The 25,773-nt window shown below is 37.2% G+C and overlaps 1 protein-coding gene across 2 annotated transcripts in view; it reads right to left on the reverse strand.

Annotated features, from left to right (window-relative positions):
• Positions 1-25,773, reverse strand: part of PCDH10 (protocadherin 10) — a 50,872-nt gene that overhangs the window by 21,932 nt on the left and 3,167 nt on the right. The window contains exons 2-5 of one of the 2 annotated variants that reach the window (XR_012688661.1): positions 24,534-24,592; positions 23,915-24,021; positions 15,269-15,613; positions 10,791-10,910 (exon numbers count right to left, since the gene is read on the reverse strand). Coding sequence is in view for 1 of the 2 variants with exons in the window: in XM_075199834.1 (XP_075055935.1) it covers positions 15,269-15,613; positions 23,915-24,021; positions 24,534-24,592 (511 nt within the window). In the remaining variant the exon portion in view is untranslated. The remainder of the gene's footprint in view (positions 1-10,790; positions 10,911-15,268; positions 15,614-23,914; positions 24,022-24,533; positions 24,593-25,773) is intronic. The other variant, XM_075199834.1, reaches the window with a different exon arrangement.

Raw genomic sequence — 25,773 nt, forward strand, 5'->3', positions numbered from 1 at the left:
CCCCTTTTTCCCCTCTTTCCTACTTCTTAGCTTTCCCCTCTGGTGTCCAGTTGGTACCGTCCCTCTGTCTCTTTCTACCTTTCTCTTTCTTCTTTTCATTATTATCATTACATGTTTCTGATTGTTTTACTACGATATAATGCACTCATTTTGGTGGTTTTGCTATCCGTGTTTATGCTTACGTACTCCATTGTTAATACAGCCTCTAATACTTAATAAAGATAAATTACATTAAAAAAATGTTTGCTGTGCTACCTGAAAAAATATTGATGGAATGTCTAACTTTACAAACCTTAAGTATCATGAACGCACTGGTTGCAGTACAATGATAGAGACCTCTCTAGCATTACCATCAACAGAATGATCAGTGAATGGTGTAGCTACCTCTATTGGAGGCAGACTGAGTATACTAAATTACCTGTGTTGTACCCATGGCTTCTATAGATTCCAATTACATGTAATGCAACCACACATCACTGAGTAATGGACATTTTCACAATAAATTTTAGGCTCATTCTCATTTAGAGTATCATTCTCCTAAAAGCTGATTAGCTAAAAGAAATATGTAACAAAGGAAAACATTCCACACCTATATTTAAATATCATCTACATTTTGGAAAATAATCATGTTTTTTTTATCACAACCTTATGTCTCTTTTATCATAAGTCTTCGATATATTAAAAGCATAAATACGACTTTTATGAGTGACTTATTTCTATGATGCTGTTGTCTGAGCAGGGCAGTATATACCAAATTAAAGGTCTTGGTCTGTAGATTTGCAGCCTGTCCCTCATTTCTCACAAAATGTGGATTATTATAACATGTACTTTTTATAGCCCTTGCTTTTGTTCCCCAGCTCAGCAGAATACCACTGCAGTGTCTAATTACATGTGGATAATGGGACATTGTAGCTCATTGTAAATATATACATATTGTTTATTGTATCTTGTTGATATTGCATGGAAGCTGTTAGTCATTGCCCTTAAAGTGAAGCCAGGTGGGTTATGGGTAAGGATCAGATTGCAGGATACAGGTGAGGGGGAAGGCCAATTAGTATCCATTGTTCTCAACATGACTAGTTCAGACATGTAGAATAGAGCCCACCAGGGGAACTTCCGTGGAAGTACAGCTCATCTCCACTTTCCCCTTCAGCCCCCTGATACAGCACCCACCAATGGTTAAGAAGGATAGACCCAGGGGCTTGTCCAGGGAGGAGAAAACACTGTGGAAATTAGACCTTAGATATAAGGAGACAGTCTATGGGAGGGGGGTATTCATTATGGGACTGAAAGCTGCAAGGTGGTTGGTTTTAGAGTTTCCGTTCTCTACCAGTAAAATACATTGGCAGATCCACGGGTCGTCAAGTCCGGACAGCCAGGTGACTGTATCTCCTTAAGCTAGTGAAGTAAGGGACAAATAATGTGGTAACCCTGCCTGGCATTTATTTACTGTGTGTATATAACAGTCTAGTGATTGTTTTTGTTACAATAAATGTATTGCTTTACTTTCTAACTGCATTTGCCTGAGTGACTATACGAACCTTACAAGGTCCTGGGTAGACTTCCCTGGCATAGTAAGGTACCCCTAGGTGGCCAGCCAGTGTAAAGTGGGTAGAATTGGGCCAGAGAACCCAGTATCTTCACACTGTTGTAATCGCTTGCATCTTTTCAGAGTTATTTCGCAAAATGTCTGCCCACCATTTACAACAATGCATTACCATTGTCTTCTGGAAAATGTCACAGTTGGCAATACACCTGTGCACCTTTTGGTTGCTCTGGAAACTGAGACAGATATTGATCTCTCCCTGTGCACCTGCTGGGTGACCTGGAACATGTGACCTGCTAGGTGGTCTGGAAAATGTGACAATTATTTGCAGCCACATATATCAGTGCGTCTTGCAAGGACAATACTATGATGGAAGAAGTTATACATATATCATAGTGTATAAAGAAATTCTTTAGTTCCTTTGATATAGTGATTGAAAATATAGTTATTTATTCATTATACTCCATTGTTAAAAAATCTACATGTAATGTAGTGTATTCAAAAAGATATTGAATTCTGTTAACAAAGTAATTTAGACATTACATTTCAGTTTAATTTAAGGTGGTTACCGCCAGCGGTAGCCTGTGCTGGAGAGCAAGCGGGCTACTGCCCCCCGGGCCAGTCCCATAGTGGGCTACCTTGGGCTGGGTCACTGGGCCATCTGCATTTTTTTCCCATTTAAATGTTCCTAATAGGCTGCTGATTGAGTCCTGCCCCCTGGGCTACAATTTGCCAGCCTTCCCCTGGTTACCATCGGGTTTCTCTAGTTATTATGAATCTTTCTTTTTCCAAAAATGAATAACTGATGTTTTTTGCATTGCATACAGTCACTTGAATTAGATTACAGGTCACTCCATTTGTCCATAACAGCTTAATCATTTTGCTTTAAGGTTCACCAGCAATCAGGTATATTTGTGATTATCATGATAAAAAAGTAACAGCTCACCGCAGGAAAATGCTGTTTACCTCTTGTTACACGTAAACAACATATTTATGGGCAAGTTTACTAAACACAGGTAAAAGTGCAAAGCAAAGTAATAACAGCTATTTTAGCTGTTTGCTGCCATATGCATAATTTTATAAAACATAGGAAACACCAGTAATAAAGTGAATGACTTTTACAGTGAGGTGTCTTTTTTTACAGAAAACATAGAGTAAAATATGTAGCAAACAATGGCCGTATAACAGAGTATATAGTAATCCAGAAGACCAGACAATGTTTAATCATTCACTCGATATATTTAGTAAACAGGCATAAAAATATAAAATATAAGTGGGTAATACTCAATCTACTGGAGATCTGGACATCCACTGATAAAAATAAGAATATGGATGTAACAAAACCATTTACTATTAACTTGGCAGTATTGTTTAGTTGTTGCTCTAATAAACATATGATTTTAAATGGCACTTCATTGCTGTAAGTGCTGTTAGTAGTAGTACACAAGCTAGGATTGTAAAGTGTGTCAATCCATCTATAACTGTACTTTATGAGACATTAACCTCACAGGCATACATTTTAAAACACTAAAGAAACCTGAATAGAAATGTTGGCTTAAAATACATAATACACCTAATTTGCATCAAGGCACATTTCTGTTTAGAAGGAAAAAAAGTGATATCACCTGTAGCAACCAAATCTTTTTTCCCCTAACACAATTAAAAGAGCAGGAGTTATAAGACATACATGTGTGAAACTGATTTCAAGAAATAATGGGTCAACAAAAAGCTATTCTGGTTGTAGAATGTAGTCTGTGCAAAAATTGTTGTCATATAAGCATTACCTGGTGTTTTTTCTCGCAAGCTTCACATACACAGATGTGTCTCCTAGGAACAGGGGAGGGCTGGCAAATTTTAGCCCGGGGAGGGGGGGGGGGGAAGACTCGACTACTTAGTCAGTTCTATTGTAACTCACAATCTACTGGAGTCCAATAGGTCTGTATGGGGTTATATTTTTCCATTGTACAAATTGCCCTCCTGGTATTTCATTCAGTAGTGCAACACATCCAAACCAATTATGTTTGTACTTGACATTACCCATATATACCCAGGCTAGGCCAGGGATTGAAAATTACTGGGTGCCAGATTGCCATGACACCTTGTAAATAAACTAGATTAGGCATTAGGCAGACACATGATAAGCATATAATATAATTCCAACCCCATCAATCACATCTGAGAAGCACAATCCCCCCCCTTCCAAGTGTAATTTATCATAGGCTAAACCAATAATGCAATACAAGACAGTGCCATGGCTGCAACTTCTCCATCACTGACAAACTTACAAACAAGCACAACGACAGTTCCCAGTTCAGGAAATAAAAAACATACATAAGGTAAAATGCCATTACTATTGTAAGCCAGAACTCATGAATTTTGGAAATTTTGTCATAGATTACATAACAATGGTCAAGTGCATGAAATACGTACAAAGGTCCAATCAAGATAGCCAGGGAACAAAATTCTGAACATGGAAAGGAAGCATTGACAAGTCAACTGACAGTTCAAAAATGAAAAATGAACATGATAACAGTACATCTAGAGTTGTAGCCCTTCCTGATAGTGATGAGCATGAGGATGATGTACATTTTAATTGGTTTGGGACTAAAATTTTAAGTTTTCAATTGCCAAATTTCAAACCACCAATCCATTGATTCAAACCATCATGCTGTAAGTATTAGAGAAAAAAAGTAGAGTAGGACATATCCTAGAGCACTCTCCCTAAGCATGCACTTAGCAAAAAGGATAACTTTAGAAATTAGATCTATTAAATTTGATGACTTTGCATAATTTCAGGAATGAATAACTTGTGCAAGAATGAGCTGGCAAATACACGCTTTATATGCAAACACACAACCACCTATAAAAATATAATTTAAAGCACGTGCTTTAGTTTCCCTCGAGATGTCTGATGCTCCCACAAAGATTGTAGATGGCTGGCAGATAGTGGGCAAGTCAGTTCAGAGCAGAGATGCCACCAATCTGAGTGAATTAAAGTGAATTGCAATTTTATATCACAATTTAAAAAAAAAATTTGATGTTAGACTCGAATTTTGAGATTAAATTTGTCAGATTTACGGCAAACTGGAGCTTCCTACCACCAAACCCTTGGGAAAATATGACAAATCATGCAATTTCACAGAAAACAAGCTATTTGTCTAAGTCACAAAATGCAAAGCAAAGTGTTTATTTTCATAAAAAGGGAAATATGCACAATGTAACAGTGAAATAAACCACGTGAACACAATAAGATTGCATTGCCCTAGTTTTTACATTCATATAATCTTATTATTGACAATGGAACTGTAAAACTTATTTTTACACATTTTTTAGGAAAATGAAAAAGCTGAAAATCATTTAAATAAATGGGAATTTGAATTGAATGCCAGTTTAAAAAGGTAGTATTAAATGTGTTCATATTTATGGAAAACGCAGAGAGTATATGACACGGTTTTATAATTAAGTTATTCAATTTCACCCAGTAATCATTTAATTTTCACATTTCTTTCATTGCTGTCATTTTCAAGTAGAATGTGTCTACGTCTACTCCCTCTACTGGAGATTTTGATTCAAAGTAATTTGCAGCTTGCAATACTGTAAGAATAACGAGTGCCTTGGGAGTATTAATCAGTAGATAGATACTAAGTACCATTTTGACAATTTTATTGGCTGGTGTATTTGGTACAAATCATGCCTTTAATAAAGTAATTATCGAATGTGTTGTAGCTATAATTATGACTGGTGCTGGATGAATTACTTGTTTCTTTTGTGTAACGTACATCAGTAGCAGGATACAATTTCATGCAACACAGTCTACATAGCATACCACTCAGTACCTTAAATATACATAATCTTATAAAGCACAATGAGAGGGAGGACATACCACAATCTCACATGCATGTTAAGGGATTTAACGGTATGCAGGTCAAAGGCATCCTAGAGATATGTTGAAAGAGGAGGTCAATATCCTATTAGTTCCAGGGTAAAATGTGACTTAGTGGAAATGTAGGACATAAGGCAATACAATTTTTAAAAGTAGGGCACAGACTAAAGGGAACTGTGATGAAAGATTTGTTGGAGCAGCCTGTTTTCTCAAGTATTAAGCCAATTGCTAATTAGATTGTATTAACTTTTTTGCTACTTTCTGGTGAAGAAATATAAATTATAGACGTGAGCTTGAGATATAACCTGATGGATCAAATCAGTTTAAAAAGATAGTACTTTGGAATCTCACATAGCCCTTTTTTTTAACCAGATTTCCTACAACAGATTTTGGCAGACTCTGACTTATCTTCCTTCATTTTATTGCAACAATGCTGCAGCACTCTGTAAAAGTTAACCCCTGCTGCTGCAGAGAAGCTGAGCATATAGAGGTATACTGTAGATAATGGGGCTCATGCTGAGATGGGTGTATGCCCTTCTGCTTAGTGTAAATATGCAGATTTGTACTTAGTATACTCACTAAAAAAAGTATACGCCTACTCACATATACAATATTTGTCTATTACCTTTTTGAGCTTGGACAGGCAGAACAATGGGAGGGGGCGGCAGGGACCAAGTACTGTAAGTGTGTTTTCGTGTAATTATAAACTAGGTCAGACACACACAGAGGTGGAGGTACACGTGTCAGTAGTTATATCACCTGCAAGTGCCTGAGAGCTGGTGCAAATACACTCAGAAGAGGGTGATGGTCCCCTGCATTAGATAGCGGCTTCTGTTTGTGGACTGACCTCTAAGGCTGATTGTGCTTTCTTTATTGCTTGTGTCTATATTATGTGATTTTGTATGCATATTTTATCATTACATTTTTGCTACTTTCATTGGTTCACAAGAACGGATATTATGTCTGCTGTATTATAGCATTTCAATCAAACCTAATGGTGAATGTGTCTTTTGCTATAAAAAAAATGTTAAAAAAAAGTGCACAAATGGGGCAGTCACAGAACATTCACCATACACAGATGGGTTGAGTTGGTTGCTATGGTATCTGATGTACACCTGGCATAACCTGGAGCATAGGCTACTGGTGCAGAGCTGGGACATCGTGAGATGCATCCGACTGAGCATATACTCTATTTTTACATACATCAGCCCCGATGTGTTTAATTTATGGCTGTAATTTCCAAAAATTACCCTTGAGGAAGAGAAAAACATATATTTTTTTATATGAAAATGGACTTTTAAATTATATTTTCCAGCAAGACAACAGGAAAATAAGTACCATTTCTTGTAAAGAATTTTATTGTCAACCTGGGAATATTAATTTAAATACAATCTGATTGGACTATTTTACTGACTAAGGGGTATATTTACTAAACTGCAGGTTTGAAAAAGTGGAGATGTTGCCTATAGCATCCAATCAGATTCTAGCTGTCATTTTGTAGAATGTACTAAATAAATGAAAGCTAGAATCTGATTGGTTGCAATAGGCAACATTTCCATCTTTTCAAACCCGCAGTTTAGCAACTATACCCCTGAAAGTGACACTAGCTTGCATAGAAATGAAATTAAATGGTATTTATATTCTCTGAAAGCCATGCAAATTATTATGCAGATACACAACTGTTTCAACATATCTGTGTTCCCGCTAAATCAACATAGCAGTCAATCTCCATTGTTTAAGAAAACTACAATATTACAGAGCACATTTACATTTAAAAGCTGTGCCAATTTCTCAGTAGCAATAGAACTGTGCAAATACACTGTACATAATCCAGAACTGCAATTAGAGATAAACTTAGGTTATTATCTGTGGTTTGTTATTGTGGATGACCTTATTTTTGCACTGTCTGTTCATTCTTTGCATGAACAGCACACACACAAAGAGATCATTTTTAAATTTGCAGAAGTCATGAGAGACATTTAACATGTGATTCTAAGTGGACAAGTCTGAAATCAGTGAAAGATGGCATATAAGTCTGGGTCATCAGTCAAGTAAGAAAGTGAATCCCTTTTCTTTCTCTACAGATATAATATAATAAATAACAAAATTCAATTATATGGTTGCTTAGCCATTAAAGATGAAAATAAAAGTACATCAAGTTCAACCTTTCACAGATCTCTTTTCTTCTAATACACAAGATCTTGAATCACCTACTGAAGCCATTACCAATTTGTCTCAAAGGCCAAAACTCTCTGCCTGACTTGAAAATGTCAATCAGATTTCTCCCTAGATCAAGTTTCTAATATATTCTTAATTATACTCTTCCATGTTAGAGAAGTGTATATCTATTTATAGTAAAGGGTCACAGTTTTAATGCAATGATTATTGAGTTTTTTTTTCTTATAGCTGTTTAATGAGTAACACTATTATATTTAGCAAATAATTGGAATAAGCATTTTAAGGGAAGTAAATATTTTATGTATTTTATTATGTGCTATACTTTGCCATGATTTATATTATTTATATTACAATTTGAAGAGAATAGTGTTGGTGATTAATAAGTGTGTTTAAACATACTCTTAAGGAAGACAGGTTCATTACCTAGTTCAGTATGAATATAATGGACCTCAGTTATAGTCGGACGCAAAGTCCGATTAGGCGCAACTCATAATACCCTACCAAGCTGTGGCACACTCCCACTTCTACACTCCTTACACAGACTTTGCGTCCGACTCTAAGTGAGGTCCAATGTGCACAAAAGTTGCTTTTGATTAGGTTCCAGGCACATTTTTCTCTTACTGTTCACAGAGCAGAGCTTTACAGCGCATGTGTAGGGGGATCATACGATATCCCACTGTCACATGGTTTCTGGAGTGAACTGTACATTGCAGGGATGTTTGTGCGCATGCCTAGGATTTCTGGACGGAGCATGCACACATCTACTATCAACACTGATCTGCATCGCTAACCTGGTGGGAAGTGAAGACACAGAGAAAAAAAGTTAAGTTATCAGTTCGCAGGAACAGCAATTTATCGTGACTGCTGTTCCTAAAGAAGAATTTTAATAAATAGTCACAATTATCATGGCGATAAGGAATGAAAAGGATAGTGTTTAAAATGCGGTGTTTGATAAATATGCCCCATAGTCATGATGGAGGAGATGGGTGGAGATGAAATGCATAAAGGTGGGCAGCCATAGACAGAGCTTAATAACGGAAAGAACAGGGTCAAAGCACAACGTAATAATGTGAGGCGGCTGTCACACTGAGACAGGTAGATTGTGCTGTGAAACAGAACCGCTATAGGAAATTAAATTTATACATCCATCATGTACTGACACAATTTTCTCACGGTATCCTGTGAGTCTCATATGTCATTGCTGTTCATGTGCACATCATAGGTGGCTAAGCATAGGCATGATAGGACCACTATACCATGTTATTTCCACTGCAAAAACTGTTGTCTGGACATTCAATTTTTTTTAATTTGAAATTGCATCTTTCTTCCAGCAAAGGATTGTGATAAGTTGAAAGCAGATTGCGTCCTTGGCATATAATGCGCTCATTGACATCTGAGCACTTATTCCAGAATTAGTGCTTTGTGTGCTTGCACAGAAGTAAAAAAAGCATCTTATATGCCAAGAACGCAATTTGTGTTCAACTTAACATACGTAACATAGTAACATAGTAACATAGTAACATAGTTGATGAGGTTGAAAAAAGACACCAGTCCATCAAGTTCAACCTATTTTGGATCTCCTGCGATCCTGCACTTATATTTGAAATTGATCCAGAGTAAGCAACCGCCAATCTGTTTCAATTATGAAAATCCCCCCAGACTCAATATTGCAGTCCTATTTTTACCCTATATCCACGTACTTCGGTAGCAATGGCCTCTCAATGTTTACTGTACTGCATACAAGATGTGGCTGCTTTATAGCCTGAAAGTGATGTATATAATCTTGGTGACCTGAGCCAGCCTCATTTTGTGGGCTGACAACACTACCAACTTCTTCTACGATAGACAAGAAAAGTGCAAAAGACCTGCTAATGTATTATCGTAATCTCAGCACACAAAATAATAATTCTTACATTAAATCACATATATATTGTTTATTTCTGGATCATGAATGGATTATTTATGCAGTGCTACCAGGTAAGACTGTTCATATATCTAGGATGTTCTGGAATAAATTCAAGATTCATTGTTACTTATATCATGTGACACTCACTGGTTCTCACTGCCTGCTTTGCTGTGTGACATTCAGAGGCTCTTATAGAATTGGCTGCAAACTGCGTTTTCAGCATATAATACGCTTTTGTACTTCTGCGTATGGCCACAAAGCACAAGTTAGGATTGCAGCCATATGTAGACTGTCGCATCCCGTCCATGCGGCCGCTTGTGGCCCCTACGATTGAAGAGGAAGAACGGGGAAAGGGGCATGTGCAAGAGTGTTGGAGCAAATGCGAACTGACAGTGATGACCATCAGCTTAGATGCGTCTAGCTCAACATACCCGTGTAAGATGAGTCATTTTGGATGCGATTTCCATCTGCATTTTAGACGGAAACTGCGTTTACCTTTAAATGAGCCTGTTAGAGCAATCTGTCTCGTCTTACAGCATTTATTGTTTGTCCTTATAGTGTAATTTGTTTGTTGCCGCTACAAATAAGCTGCTGTATCAGATACTCGTTCATTCCTTTTTTGCAATTCAAAGACTATTGGCCCACGGTCCTGTTCTAAACATGTGTGTCCAGCATTACTTTTAAACTTCTGTGTATAGATGTGAATTTCCTTTACTCTAAACGCCTTTACTGCTGCTCTTTCATACATTTTTTTTAGAATAAGCAAACGAAATTTGAATATAATTTTCCTGAACGTCTACCAAAAGCAGCTCTTACATCTTTAACTTGATTCTCAAATAGGCACTTCTAAGCCGAGATTATGTTTTAATGATAATATTTTTGTTGAATTTCACTGTCACGGTATGACACAGATTGCTGTTGGGCCACTCTAGTCTGTCAGGACTGGGAACTATAAAAGATATGTTTGATTCCTAATTACTTACCCCTATATTGTTTATTTAATCTGAGAGAGTCATAATAGCACAGTGTGCACACCTTTGTATCATATAAAAAACAAAACAAAACAAACAAAAACACTGGACATGATTATAATATCACTACTTTTCTATCTGATCATGCACACAGCCATATGCCCTGTTCAAACCCCCAATGTGTTTTTACGTCCACCTCTATGAACATCTTTAGAGGATAATGTGCAAAATGGTTTATTTTGCAATTAATAGCTCTACACTGTCTGTAACCATTTGCTATATATTTGTATATAGCACTTGTCTTACCTGAATCTCCCGCCATAGTCGGTGGTCTGGCCCCCTCTGCCACGTCAAAAGCTTAATGTCATCAGGTTTGAACTGAGCAGCATGAATTGCTGTGAGGGACGGCAACTGAGATAGCAGGAGCTGCAGAAAAGATAAGTGCTATATAAACTCTACTAGAGAGTGTATATAACAAATGTACAGATAGGGATAGGGATGATGGACAACCTGATACATCTTAAGGGCTGCATGTGTGGACCTCTGGCCTTAGAAAGGGCTGCACATTACCCTAAGCTCGTTAAGAAAATAACAGTTCCACATCACTTATCTCAAAATTCCTGCACATGCCACTCAGAGCTCCATTTGCTCCAAAATTCCCCCACATGCACTCAGGCCCCCACATGCCTACCATTCACTGAGATTGCCAGTGACCACACACTTATATTCAAATAACCTAAATAGTCACTACTGCAGATGTTAATTTAACTTAATTTTTTTTACTGCCAGCCTCAAAATTAAGTAAGTTTCTAAAACTAAATAAAATGCCTTGTTTATTTTTACAGTTTGTGTTTATTTTTTAAGAAAACTACTAATTCCTGTAAGGATTTAAATAACAGAGACAGATAATAGCAAAAGTCTTGCCTTCAGTTCACAGATGGAGGTAGACCACTTGGTGCAGAATACAGTGACCTCCCTCTTCCTCTAATATGCTGCATGACCCCTCTGCGTTGTGCAGAGGAGGACACGTTATGGGGAAGCCAGCTGTTCCCATTCAATCTTATTCATACTCCCCAACATATCATAACTTCTGACCTCTATGAGGACGGGGAGTGGCAGGGAGAGGGGGGGGGGGGGCAGATGGCCCTGTCCCCCATCCCAACCTGCCCCTGCATTCCAGGAGAGTGGCCAAATATGGACTTATTCCCTACTTAAAGCAGAGAAGAAGTCTGATTGGGAGCATAGAGCTGGAGGCTTTAGGTGGAAACTTGTTGGGCTGTCTGATGCCATCACTGATGTATATGAAAATAACTTACTCCATAAGCACAACTTAATCTCAAATATCTTCAGTTCTGAAAAGACCCTAAAACATTTCCATATGTAAAGATTATTAATAGCCCTCTTTCTATATAAACCATGTTGCTAGACTGCTCATAAATAAACTGGTTCAAAGGAAGGTAACTAAATCATTTTAGCTAGTGCTGCTAGCTTAACAATCACCCAAAGTTTTAACTGATATGAATGAAGCTCTTTAAATATTCTTTGTTCAACAATATAAAAAGCATCACACTAATGGAAAAATGCCAGATTTTTTTTTTAATGTCACTTGTACAAACAGACTTGGAGCTATTGAAAAAGAGTATTGTTGCCAACAGAGCAGAACATGTGAGCTACATGTAGCTCTTCCTTAACATAAAGCTGTGCCTATTGTTTGTCATTTACAAATAAACTGTTTATATATGCCCTTGAGTAAGGTTTCTCAACAGGCTTTATCTTCTTTTGTGCTCGCCAAGTCCTTCGCTTAGACAATATGCACACATTTACACACCTTGGCCTCCAGCAGCTGGAGCTTATAAATGTCTTTTTATTTATTATCCATCAAGAGTGTTTAAGCATACATAGAACCATGTCTTGTGTGTATAGAATGCCGTGTGTCAGAGCAGAACAATTTAATATAAACATCCAGCACAGAGGCATAAGACTTGGAGCCATTTTCATTTGTATATAAACTCATCACCTTACTCTGTATAAGATATGTATATATACACACACACACACACATTTTCCATATTAGATTAAGTAGATAAACGTCTGCTATGAATACAATTGGGGTCAAACTATGTGGGATTGAAAGGAGTGAAAGAGAATAAAAGTAGGGGTAGAAGGGGGGCAAGAATGAAAGTGCAAAAAAAACCCATATTAAATAGGAAGGGATTATGGTACATCTTTACTTGTGAAGAAAGAAACAAAGGGTGTGAAGTACAAAAGCATCCTGTGGGAGGCAAGTGATGAAATCCATCAATGCTTTACAAGAGAGAGCCCAGAGCAGTGTGTACTGATAGACAGAAAGAATGGAATTGTGAGCAGAGTTAAAAAAAAGGTAAAAACATTAAAAACAAAATACATACGCTGAGATAAAGAAATCAATAAAGGGAAGAAGGAATGAGACAGGCAAATGCTGCCATTCTACAAAAACAAGTTAAATTGACTATTTATTGTACTATATTTGACATGTTTCTTAACATCAATCCCAAAATATAGTATCAGTATTGTGTAAACAATGTGGTAGAAAAGTGAACAAACCCAATCCATTAGTTACAGATATGGATCCACAACTAATGCAGTGGCGGATCCAGGGGCGATCGCCCCCCCCCCCCCCCCCCCCCCCCGTCCTCCCCCTCCCCTAGCAGGGGCTTGCTGCCGGCGGCTGCACACTATGTGCAGGTCCGTTCAGCAGTGACAGGCAGGGACAGTGTGCTGCCCGGCCGCTCTGATTGTGTTTTAAACACAATCAGAGCATCCTGGCAGCACACTGTCCCTACCTGTCACTGCTGAACGGACCTGCACATAGTGTGCAGCCGCTGGCAGCCTCAGGTGTCAAAAAGGGGACGGGGCCTAAATCGCCCCCCCTACATCGCCCCGGGTAGAAGTATTCTCTAGATCTGCCCCTGAACTAATGTTACAGTTTGACAAAATGTAGCTCAATAATGCTACTTTAACCAATTCATTTTAAACAAAAAAGGTTTTATATGTTTTAATACACATATAATTATTTAACAAAGTGTATTATAAAGTTTACTTTAAACACACTACAGCGGCTCTACCCTGTGTAGAAGTGTCATAAGAAAACAAGACATATTTTTGGAGTGATATTATAAAAATTGTATAACTATATTAATTATTATTAAAACATATAATAATTATGTTATAGCCAATTCTCTCTCTCTGTCTGACTTACCTGTCTAAGTTTCTCCATGCTTGATGGTTTAATTTCATCCTCCCTTCTATAGTGCATGAAATTCATTCCCCTCCCACTCCAGCTAGTCACATGACCTGGCTCATCTGTCACTCAAAATCCCTCCAATTGCCCGGAATGTAGATTTCACTTTCCAAACAGTGAAAAAGATTACAGCATACTTGCCTACCCTCCCAGAATTTCGCGGAAACACCCAGACCCTGGACAATGGCAATCGAACAGCGGGGGTGGGGCTTAATCATGTCATTATGCTTCCCCCCCCCCTCCCCCCACTACTCAATACCTGGGATTTTTGTATTTTATGGTAGGGGCGGGGCTATAGTGACACAATGACGTCGACATGCCCCCTTCTACCCTTTGTTACATGATCTGAACTCCGATCTCCTGGAGTACAGATTTAAAAAGTAGGCAAATATGGATTACAGAGCATGTGACAGATAAGTAAGACAGTCCATAAATTTGTCTCCTGTCCTAAAAATCTTAATATAGATGTGCTCTGCTGCTAATTGGAGCAGCACTAAAAGGGCATCACCTCCATTGCCCCCCACCTCCTTCTGTACCCATCAAAGAAAAATTTCACCAAAAACTGAAAATTCAACTTTGAGTGGTGTATTATACCCCATTCAAAATTTACTTAATAGGAGTCCAGCTATCACATAGGTCAGTGGTTCCCTTGGCATCTTTCTGACTCCTGCTCACTCCCTCTGGCAGCATGTTGCCAGTAAAATCTGGGTTTACAAGAGCAAGGAGAATGCAGCAGACATCACAGGACTTTCCTCACACCTACAGACCCAGTATAATAAGCAAACAACATCTTGTGCACTGACAGCACACTGCCAACAGGAAAGGAGCAAGTAGCAGAAGGGCAGTAACAGGTGTGTGGAAGATGCCGGGAGACCAGCTGACCTTTATAAAACATCAAACAAGGTGAGTTTTCAGTTTTGTAAGAAATTATCCTTTAAAGTGGAATCAAACACAAAATAAGTATTTAGATATGTGGATATGAGGATAACGCATTGTCTTTCTTGAATGTCAAAAAAGTTTAGTTCAAAAATTGCTAGAGGCCTGCAGCTATGTTCCTGAAGAAGTCTATCCTACATACTGTATCAATGGCTCTAATCAACAAATGAGTAAATTAAAATTTTAGGAGTATTGTGTGTTTACTAATTACTTATTATTTACATAATACACTTAAATAATAAACTGTGAGAGGAAAGTATTTCAGTGATCATTTCATTTTCATGCCATCAGTAGATACAGCACAGAACTCACCACTTTGAAACACATTATCATGGCAACCTCCAGTCAGGAGAAGCTAAGATTCTATAATGTAATTCATATGAATTAATAATAAAACACTCAAGCTTTAGTTTCACTTGTACAAATAGATGTGTCTTGCAAGTTTAATATATCTAATAAATTGGAAGCAAATTGCTTCATTTTACATAATGAGCTTAATTTCCATCCTGGGTGACTGGCAGCCCACTATCCCATGCCTATGGTCTTAGAGGAGTTATAAAGTACTTACTCAGATAGGGGGGCTTGTAAGGCGCTCTGGTGCCGGAGAGCAGGCCGTCCAGCTCCTTCCTCTCCTGTGTACTACCTCCTCCACTCCCGTTTCCCACTCCCGCCAGCCCTTGTAGTGCCTTCTCTTTACCGAAGGTGGAAAAAGATCTCTCCCCTCCTGGAGGCACCTCGGGTGCTTCGAACACTTCAGTGTCCGGAACCGAGTCCATGCCGGGCACGTGAAGGTTGCTGCGGTAATCTGCCGCCTGGCGGCCGTCACCAGATGGTACAAAAGAAGGCATCCAGCAGCGGTCCGAGTGACCCAGGGCCTTGCATTCTTCCGTACAGTTCGAGAACAGATCAGCGCCTACAGAGGGCAAAGCATAGAGTGAGCTTTCATCAATGCAGGCAATGGCATCTACAAATTCTTCATACAGAAGTAGTATTGACCTGCTTATTATTACCGAATCAAATAGCATTCATGATTTGTTTACAATGTCCTATGTGATTCAAAGGGAAAAAGAAGAAAACAGTCTAACAAAATGCATTTGTCATTGTAGGGTCTTGGTGAAAATTAAAATAAACACGGTGTGCCTGATTCATCAAGGAACGTAAATGGCAATTTTGTGCGTACAATCCGAAAAATCAATCTGCGCATACCCAGAACTGGCTCATACACCACAGAATGCAGCCATGTTCTATTCATCTTCAAGCGCTAAGGACACTTACTACTATTTAAGGGAGGTAACAGGGCGCAGAAGGTGCGTTTGGCTGTAGCCAATGTACAGTAAGGGCGTGCCAATCGCAAGCATGTAGCAGCTGCCGATCCAAGCTCTGCGCATCTCAAAAGTACTTGTTTTTCAGGGGTATCTCTTGCTCCAGCTACAGAGCTAGTCTAAGTGCCGCTTACTAATGATGACGGCTGCGCATGCATGCTATAACAGGTGTATGCAATCAGTAGCAACTGTAGTTTATGTACAGTAAATATTAATACCATCCTAAGAAATGTATTTCATGGAACAAGTGTTTTTTAGTGTTTAATGTTTTGTCATTAATTCCTATATTATTACCAGGTGACATTAATTCAATTGTTTTTTGTTTGTGTTCTTTTGAGTATTTACATTCCACATATGTATTGGACGTATCCTGCAGTGTTCTGTGTAGTAGAGTAGAGCAGACCTACACCCGTATTCATCAGCGCACATATCTTTAGATCTGGCCTGGTATGAAGAAAATCAATGTTGTAGACTGCTAAGATGACTAATAGTAAAAATCAATGAATGAATTGGAATGTTTGAGTGTTAAGCACTTATGCTCTATGACTTCTGTATTAATAGACATATTTAAAAAAATCATGACGTGATCACCTGTAATCTTCATTGTAATGTTTTCTTAGTTTCATGAAAGATAATCAGTTATTAGCTTATTTGTTTGGTGTATTAAAGGTCCATTTATCAAAGTCTCCATATATCTCACAGGCCAATGAGTAATGCTATATAGCACAACATCTGAGTATCACAATTAGTCACTGCAGACTAGAACAATATATCATGGAATTTAGAAGAGAGAATCCAGCCCCTGGCCTTTAGGCCGTATTAAAAATATACTGGCCAGTCAGGAGCCTGAGCGCACCAGAAAAGTCAATGATAATCAGCTGATTTATTCATTTATACAGCACAGTGTCCACTTGGGTGACTGGTATTTAATTTGGTGAATTTTGTACGAAGTATCAAAGCCAGGATGTCAGTAATATGCTATGTATAATGAGGAAATTTAACTAAGGTGTGGATATTTGTTTATTTCCAAATCTCAATCATGATTCAGAAAAAAAATAAGATTTAAAATATTTTTTTTATCTGATTGGTCGTGAAAAGTGACCCAGATCTGCTAACTGTAGAAAATCTTATCTGTTATCTACCTATCTATCGAAACTAAAATATATCCAATATCTCTATTTTACTACTCTTAAAGCTTGAAAAGTATGTAGGGCCCTATATGGATTTCTAGCACGTCTCCTGTTATTGTGATTGAGTGAATTCCAGTTGCAAATGACCATGATTAGCTGAATTCAGTGTTCTTGTAAGGTGAGATGTCGATGCTGATACTATTGACAGATCTCTAGATCTCTTTCAGCAAACGCTTGTCCTTACCAGCTTCAGGCAGCTGTTCTCCCCCATGTCCTCTAAACCTATTAAGACTTTTAAGTGACACACGGCATTTCGAACGATTGATTTCAATCTGCCTTTCTAAGTATATGTGAAGTGATTTTAAATACGCTTCTTTCCTATCATATTTTATTCTGTACATTTAAATGCTAGTCTGCTATTATTTTCTTACTACGAATGTTGTAAGCAGCACTGGAAGATATTACAATACACTGTATTTCAAAGAGTAGTAGTGTCTAAATTAAATATGACACCAAGGAATGTGTTTTTCAAATATATAACCTCCGTTTGTCGCTGTTTGCCAGCTGAAAGTACAGCAATGAAACGTTTGGTGTATGAGGCACAAGGCTTCTGATTGATTTGCACAATGATATGCTCTGTGGGGTTGTGTATAAATCGGGATTGTGCAGTAATGCTTGTGTACACAATGCCATATGTATGCTAATGTGCCTCCCCATGCCAACTGTGTACACAGAGCTTTGTATAAATATAATACAAGGCTTGGTACAAGGTAGGAGAACCATGTATACACATCAGGTGTTTTTGAGGTAGAGGTAGTGGGAATTGTTTTGTAAAGATTAGAGGGGAAAGACACATCCCTTTACAATATATTGTAGAGTTTAGATATATTCCATGTGTTCTGTCCTGTACTATAGACTATCTACTAAACACTAACCTGTTTAATCAAACATCAATATATATATATATATATATATATATAGTGTGTCTACGTGAACGAATAACCTCTGTCTTGTTAACAATTGATTTTATGTGGTGGTTATGTATTAAATAATGCCTTCCCATTGATTCAGTTATAATACGTGTTTAATATTCAACAGGCGCCATATCTTATAATTAGATTCAGAATGTTACCTGTCTGTGTCATCTCAGTGCCATAAATGCACTTTGTGAAAATAAAAAAAAAGCAGAATCATCAACAAGTGGTAAAGGGCAGCAAATGGAAGAGCTATTATTACAGATTAATCTCACTTTGTAATGACTTTTATTTTAAATTAAGCAATGTAGCACATAGTAACTCTGCCTTGAATTCTAACCTTCCATTGATAATAAGTATGCAGAAGTCTGGAAATAAATTACTGATCAGTGAGCTGTTGAAGAATGCAGACGTGAACTGCAGCTGGGATTAAAGAATCGTAGAAGGGGCGAGAAGGCGGATACAAGAAACATAAAGCGTTTTATACAGAAACCTACAAGTTCAATCTTTTATACTCCGCAGTGCAAATAAAAACAATGAGAAGAGAAGGCACTCAATAATTGGAAGGATTTTTTTGACGAAACCTTTCTGCTAACTGATGATTGACTATGCTTCACAATTCACAGTTTAGTGTAAATTTAAACGTTTTCTTACAAGAGACGCCGACATGAATTATTAGCAACAGTGAGTTAAAATTGAGATGCAAAGATAATTGGACAGACTAGATAAAAGATATACCTAGTGAGGAAGTCAGACAAGGGGAGAAGAGAGTGAGAATGAGATAAGGAAAAGAGAGAAAGATATGTAACATTATGATTGCCAACTGTCAGGCTTTGTTGGTTTTAAGGGAATGGAAGCAAAGGCCATTAAAATAAATTACAGATTTTAAATCAACTTCTACTGAATAGCACTTTATGCAAGTAGTGACATGTATTCATGAGACATTGTTCCCTCTCCCTGGGAGAAGGGCAAAGGGCTTGAATATACTAGTGAGGAGAGGGTGGGAAAAGTAGTTTGGATTCAGACAGAATGAGAGAGGTGCAAACACCATACATTGGGTCGTTACTGTCTAGATAATAATACGTGCTGCTATTTATCAATCGATAAAATGCTGTGAAACTGTAAGCAATGGAAACGTATAAAGTTTTTTTTTAGGATCACTTTACAGCACTTGTGCAAATTGTGCATAACACATTTAACACAATTTCAATGTGTCTCCAAGTGGGCGTGTCATATGGTTAAAGTGATGGGATTAGATAGAATAAATAAAGGACTAAATTATGTCTTTATATTCACGTAAAGCCCACAAACCTATTCCTGGTATACGGTTCAGTTAATCTATTGATATGATGCACAACTGCGTGAAATAACAAACGTGCTGACATTTCGCCATGCTCATAAAGAAGACGACAAACAATTTTTGAATTTGTTATGAGTTCATTGGCTTTTATTTGCCTTTAATTTATATAGCACACTTTTGTGGACTAAGAAGTTAGAAGTAAATGATATAATCATGTGAAGTCGGTGGAGTATCTTAGCAACTGTTATTTTATAATTAATTCACCCAAATGGTCTTTCTCTCAATGCAATTTCACTTTACTGCCGAAAAGATAAACTAGCCATGTCTATTAGTGATTGCAATAAAATGTGTTTTGGTTTTCTTATTGATAGATGATTGATATTATGTCTTTATGGCCTTGCAAATCATAAACTGTGATTTCACATTATGGAAATAACTTGCGCGAGCCTGTGTGGTGGAGCAGGGCTGATCAGTGGCTGAGTAAAGTCTAAATTATTTCTAAATGAGTTGTCTAACTCAATCATTTCATTACGTTGGAGGTATTTATACTGAAACTATATTCGTCCTCAGCACAGGAGGATAGCTGCAGGCCAGTCCTCGTTTCTCTGAATTCCAGATTCATGCAGACTGTGTTGGTCTCAAAGCATGTCTGATTTAAAATCACAAACCATGGTGCTCAATAGCCCACTGCAATGTTGAACATATTAAACCATAGCTCTAGACCAGTGGCCAGAGAAATTGAGAGACTACAGGTAGACTTAAGTTATAAATTAATGTCCACTCACTAAATGGACCATAAAATTGCCAAGAAGAGCAAATTATCTGACATCAATGATAACACATCATATTTCTACTGACATGCATATTCTATATTCTAACACAAATCACAGCTTCTACAGAAGCTTTAAGTCATTCCCTTCACAAAAACTTAGTAGCAACCGTAGCTGATGTTATAGTTGGCTGCACGCTATAAATAAGGACCCGGCAAGGTTAACATAATTTGTAACCGATTAACACGACTTGTAAACCACCATCAATTGCACCTTTTTGGTTTATAAGAATGACTATAGAAATTTACTTTGAAATTAGGGAAATCAGCAATTGTGGCATTCCCCACCTATTCCACCTAGTAATGTATCATGTGTTAAATAATCACTTATATTACAAATTAACAATTAACCTCCCATAGTGGTCACAAGGTATTATTGTCAGCTAAAAGGTCATATAAAGAGAAGCAACAAATGGATGATAACAGACCCACACTTTCAACTTCTTTAACACCATTTGGTCACATTTTGATTTGATTTTATTTATTTTTCTTAGTAGAAACAACAGATCAATGGGATTATCTACAGACATAGTATACCTTAAAATCTATTAGTAACAAGTTATGGAGGGGTTTTACCTAACAGTGTGGATCTTTGTTTATTTATTTTATTAGTTTACTTATTTCATTTGTTTTATCTCAATAAGGTTAGGAAAAAAATAAAAAAACATTTTTTTTAAATGTCCTCCTTCTCTGATTGGTCATTGAAAATGACACAGATCTGCCTAACTGGAGAAAAACCTTACCTATCATCTGTCTATCTATCTATCTATCTATCTATCTATCTATCTATCTATCTATCTATCTATCTATCTATCTTTTTATCTATCTATCTATCTATCTATCTATCTATCTCTCTATCTATCTATATCTCTATATATATCTCTATCTATCCTCTCTCTCCCACTCCCTCTCTCTATTATTTATATTCTATCATCTGCCTCTCTGTCTAATATCCATCTCTCTAACTTTCTCATTCTCTATTATTTCTCTCTCTCTCTATCCTCTCCCTCTCCCTCCCTATTATTTATCACTCGATTATTTATCACTCTATCTATTTATCTATCTATCCTCTCTCATATCCATCTCTCTCACTTTCTCACTCTATTTTATTTCTCTCTCTCCCTCTCTCTATTATCTATCTATCTATCTATCTATCTATCTATCTATCTATCTATCTATCTATCTATCTATCATCTCACTCCCACTCCCACTCTCTATTATTTCTCTCTCTCTATATATTCTCTCCCTCTCTATTATTTATCTCTATATATCTCTGTCTATCTAACCATCCATCTATCCACTCATCCATCCAACCATCCATCTATCTGTCATACATAGAAGTGAGACTTTTCATTACTGAGAAGTAACAGGTGAATACCACACTTCCTCTAATGACTGACTTTACTGTCACTTTTAAACAAATTTGTCTAATTAGTCAATATTACCTGTTTGGAAGCTATAACATGTGATGAGAAATGTAATTCTGCTGTTTACTACCTTTGTCTCATGGGATTTTACACATGAATAAATAATATCTATATGTAATATTAGTGGGGTGTTAACACCCTCCCTAGTGTATCCTTCCACTTCATTTATCGGCTGATGAGTAAGTATTTTACATTTGCATGCATTCAGCTACATTTTTTGCAGTGTTAATATATAAGTTATTTAATATCCAAGTATTACCTGTAAAATGACTTGTTGCCTATTGCGGCATCTGGGAACCAGGCTTGCATAAGTCTAATTACATTTTTTTTTTAATTAGTCAAAGGCATATATTTTCTGTGTATTGTTGATCTGCATAACAGATGCCAATTAAATATTCTGTGCTTCTTAATTACAAACTATTATGCTGGTAAACTAACCTTTCTCTTACAGCTTCACTGGGTTAACAGCTTTAAAAAAAAACCTGAGAAAAAAATATAACAAAGTACGACCACTGTCTGGCTGCTAAGCCCCATTCAAACGCTTACATTAATAACGTGCTTTATAATAAAATAGGTCGAGACAGATCTCTTTAAGTCAGGACAACAATAAATCAGGGCCCCACATATAGGCAAATAAAGGATTCTCTGTGCTGAATGTAAACTTCTGGCAAGCCTTAGTTAGTGTGCGGGTTCTCAGACATTAAATAGACGCTCTGTTCATTTTAGCATGAAGTCCCACAAGGAGCAGCCACCTCCAGGGATTCTTGGCTTTCCTGAACTCTCATTAGGCCTGCATATTAATGACTTGTAAAAATAGAAGGGGGCCTGCAGTATAGCCTTTTCTATTCAAAAGATTTCCCATCACCGGAGCACACACACAATGCAGCAAACTGCACACAAGGCAAAGGCCAAAACAGAAGCTCTCATATCTTCAGCAACGTCTGCTTCATAAATTCTGCCTAGTGCCTGTTACTAGCCAGGGGTAATAGTGTGTATATCAGCACTCAGAGGAAGAGAAGGCAAGCGTGGGGACAGCTGGAGCGCATTTCTATAGACATTGGCCTCAATTATGGCATGTATTGAAGATCATGGGAGTGGGTCTAGCAAGTCAAAATTATTCAAAACTATTGAATTGTAGCTTAAATGTGAGTTACTAAACAAATTGTATATTCTTCACTAAAGAAACACCCAAAATAGCTATATATATATATATATATATATATATATATATATATATATATACACACACACACAAGCACATACCAGTCGTGAAAATAAAATTAGTAATGTAATAAGAACAGATGAAAATAAATTACAATATCATGCCCTGCTTTCAAAGCATGATGTACTGAAGCGACTGTTGGGCAGGACGTGACATTGTGATGCATTTTCATCTTTTTTCATTATATGTGTAATGTTTTTTTCATGACTGGTGCTGGTCTGTTCTAGTTTTTGGAACAATTGTGGATTTATCTTCTTTATAAAGCTATGTGCAAAGCTATTTTTGAATTTAGTGCACCGTCTTTTATTTGATTATACATATATATATATATATATATATATATATATATATATATATATATAGTAATGCATGTGTGTATGGCTATATACACACATACATAATGCATAGGGGATGTGGTATTAGAACAACCTATTCCAGATATACTTGGTAAAACCGTAGAGCAGGGATAGGCAACCTGATGCACTTCGGAGGTCACATAGGGAGGTCCTCTAACCTTCACAGGGGTCGCACATCCCCCTTGATCTCAGTGATGATTTAATGAAAGAAAGAGACACCTATCTATAATAACGTATCAGCAGGCATTTTATTGTAAGATCGAAAAAAGTGTTACAAGCTGACACAATTAATTCTGACATCAAAGCATGAAGGAGCTGGTGAAGGCCCAGAGGGCTGCCTGTTGCCCATCACTGTGTTGGAGTGTACTGTACATGATACTGTCAAATAATGATTAACTAGTTCAAGATTAGCGGGATAATGTCACACAATCCTGATTTCTGGTATTTCTCATAGCACATATATTTATACGTGTCACATACAGAAAAGGTTAATGCACTATAATATTCATCAAGTGTGTATGTCACAGAGTACTTCCTATGAACTTGGATTGGCATAAAATATACATACAGTATAAAGTATTTGGGGATTGCGGCACATGTTACTACTAAGGGGATAAAGAACCAATTCTTGATTCTTCCTCTTATCAGACTTACCAGAGGATTGACCTCGATTAGTGGCGTCATGATCACTGTCTCCTTGCTCACTGTCTCCGTGCCCACTATCCTTAGAGCTTACTATGTCTGCTTCCTGGAATGCAGAACTGCAAACACAAACAGCACAGTATTAAGGAGTAAGAGCAAATCAAATATTCTTCTGCCATCTTATGGACATAAGGGGAACTGCACTAAATAGTTGTACTTTGTGACACTGATAGAAGTATTATATTTCCCCTCAACAGACTAATACAGAAAATACCACAAACAGCAGGGCAGGTGAGGGCAAAACAATGGCAAACCTGTTGCATTCTAGATATAAATAAACAATAATAATAATAATAATAATAATAATAATAATAATAATAATAATACCTGTCATTTTGCAAGCTACTGCATTCTAACCACATAATTATTTAAGATTCTAGATTTAAATATTTCTGCTGGGTAACAGTGACTGATTAACACATTTTGCAGTGAGAATGTTCCTATTTTTGTAATGAGTTGATGGATCTTTGTTGACAGAATAATAAATTAATGTTACTATCCACAATAATGTCCACTGTACAAAATGACACAAATGAAAGATATAAAGGAGACGCCCAAACACATTCCATACCTGTTTACCCGTCGTGGTCTGTCAACTAGATAACTGAGTTCAGTGCGTTGGTGTTTATTCTACAAAATAAATGAGACACAATTTGACTCTAAATGTCACTTCAAGCAATATAAAACAGCTTGGAGCTACTGTGCTGATTGATTAGAAGTGTATACAGAAATGTCTAGGCCTCCAGCAGTTGGAGCATATAAAATATTGAGAGTGCTTTTGATTCAGTGGGATAGGTTGAAATGGAGAAAATATACAAACATAAAAGGGCAGCCACCTCCCCCTTCCCCAGTCACTGGGAGTGATGGCATTTCTTGAATCCATGAAAGACACATGCACCTAGAACCAAGCTCACAAAATGGGTGGGGTATACAACAGACATACTGTTCAAGTCTCCATATACCAATATCAGTGATTGCAAAGGATAACAGGTTGCCAAATATAAAAGAAAGACTGTTTGCTGACTGTATGCGTGAAGTCTCCATGTAACATGGTTACATTCATTTCATCAAGAAAGGGGTACCACTGATCTACATAAAATTCAAATACATACTTTCAGTTTCTACCTTTCCTGACAACGATACACCACAGTTTTTCAAAAACATACAATATAAATCCAACATATTCCACTGGTAATTGATTTAATATTTTCAATAGATTGTACATGTCCCTTGCAAAAAGATTTCAGACCATATTCAATAAATAAGTTGACAGTTTACTCTGCGAATAGGGATAATTTAAGACATTTATGTGCAGACAAATATCCCCCTAATTTTTCAGTGCCAGCCTGGGCTCATTCACATTCAGGCAATGTGAGCTCCAAGCTGCAACAGTTTTCTAAGGGAATTCTAATGGCAAGTCTATATAGTAAAGTAAAAAATAATATTCAACATCAAAGCTCTGTTTATATACTAACACCGCATGGCTATTAACAATATATTATGACCAACTGTTTCATACTGAATGCATTGATTTAATATAAACAAAAAATACTCTAGGCATTGACAGTGCGTAACTTCCAGAATAAATCAATACAGGATAAACAAAAATGGCAAAGTATAGTATGGGCAAAAAAAATAAAGCAATTGTATATTGTGGATGTCAAAGGGGGGGGGGGGGGGACTAGATAATGTAACAGTACATGGAGATATAGCGGATTTTATCTGGGCAAACGAGCGTGGAAAGGGATTTGCAGATAACAAGGGATCAGTAACATCTGGTTACAAGGGAAAAGTTATTTAAAACGTTAACC

The sequence above is a fragment of the Mixophyes fleayi genome, chromosome 1 (genome assembly GCF_038048845.1).
Source record: "Mixophyes fleayi isolate aMixFle1 chromosome 1, aMixFle1.hap1, whole genome shotgun sequence".
Classification (NCBI taxonomy): domain Eukaryota; kingdom Metazoa; phylum Chordata; class Amphibia; order Anura; family Limnodynastidae; genus Mixophyes; species Mixophyes fleayi.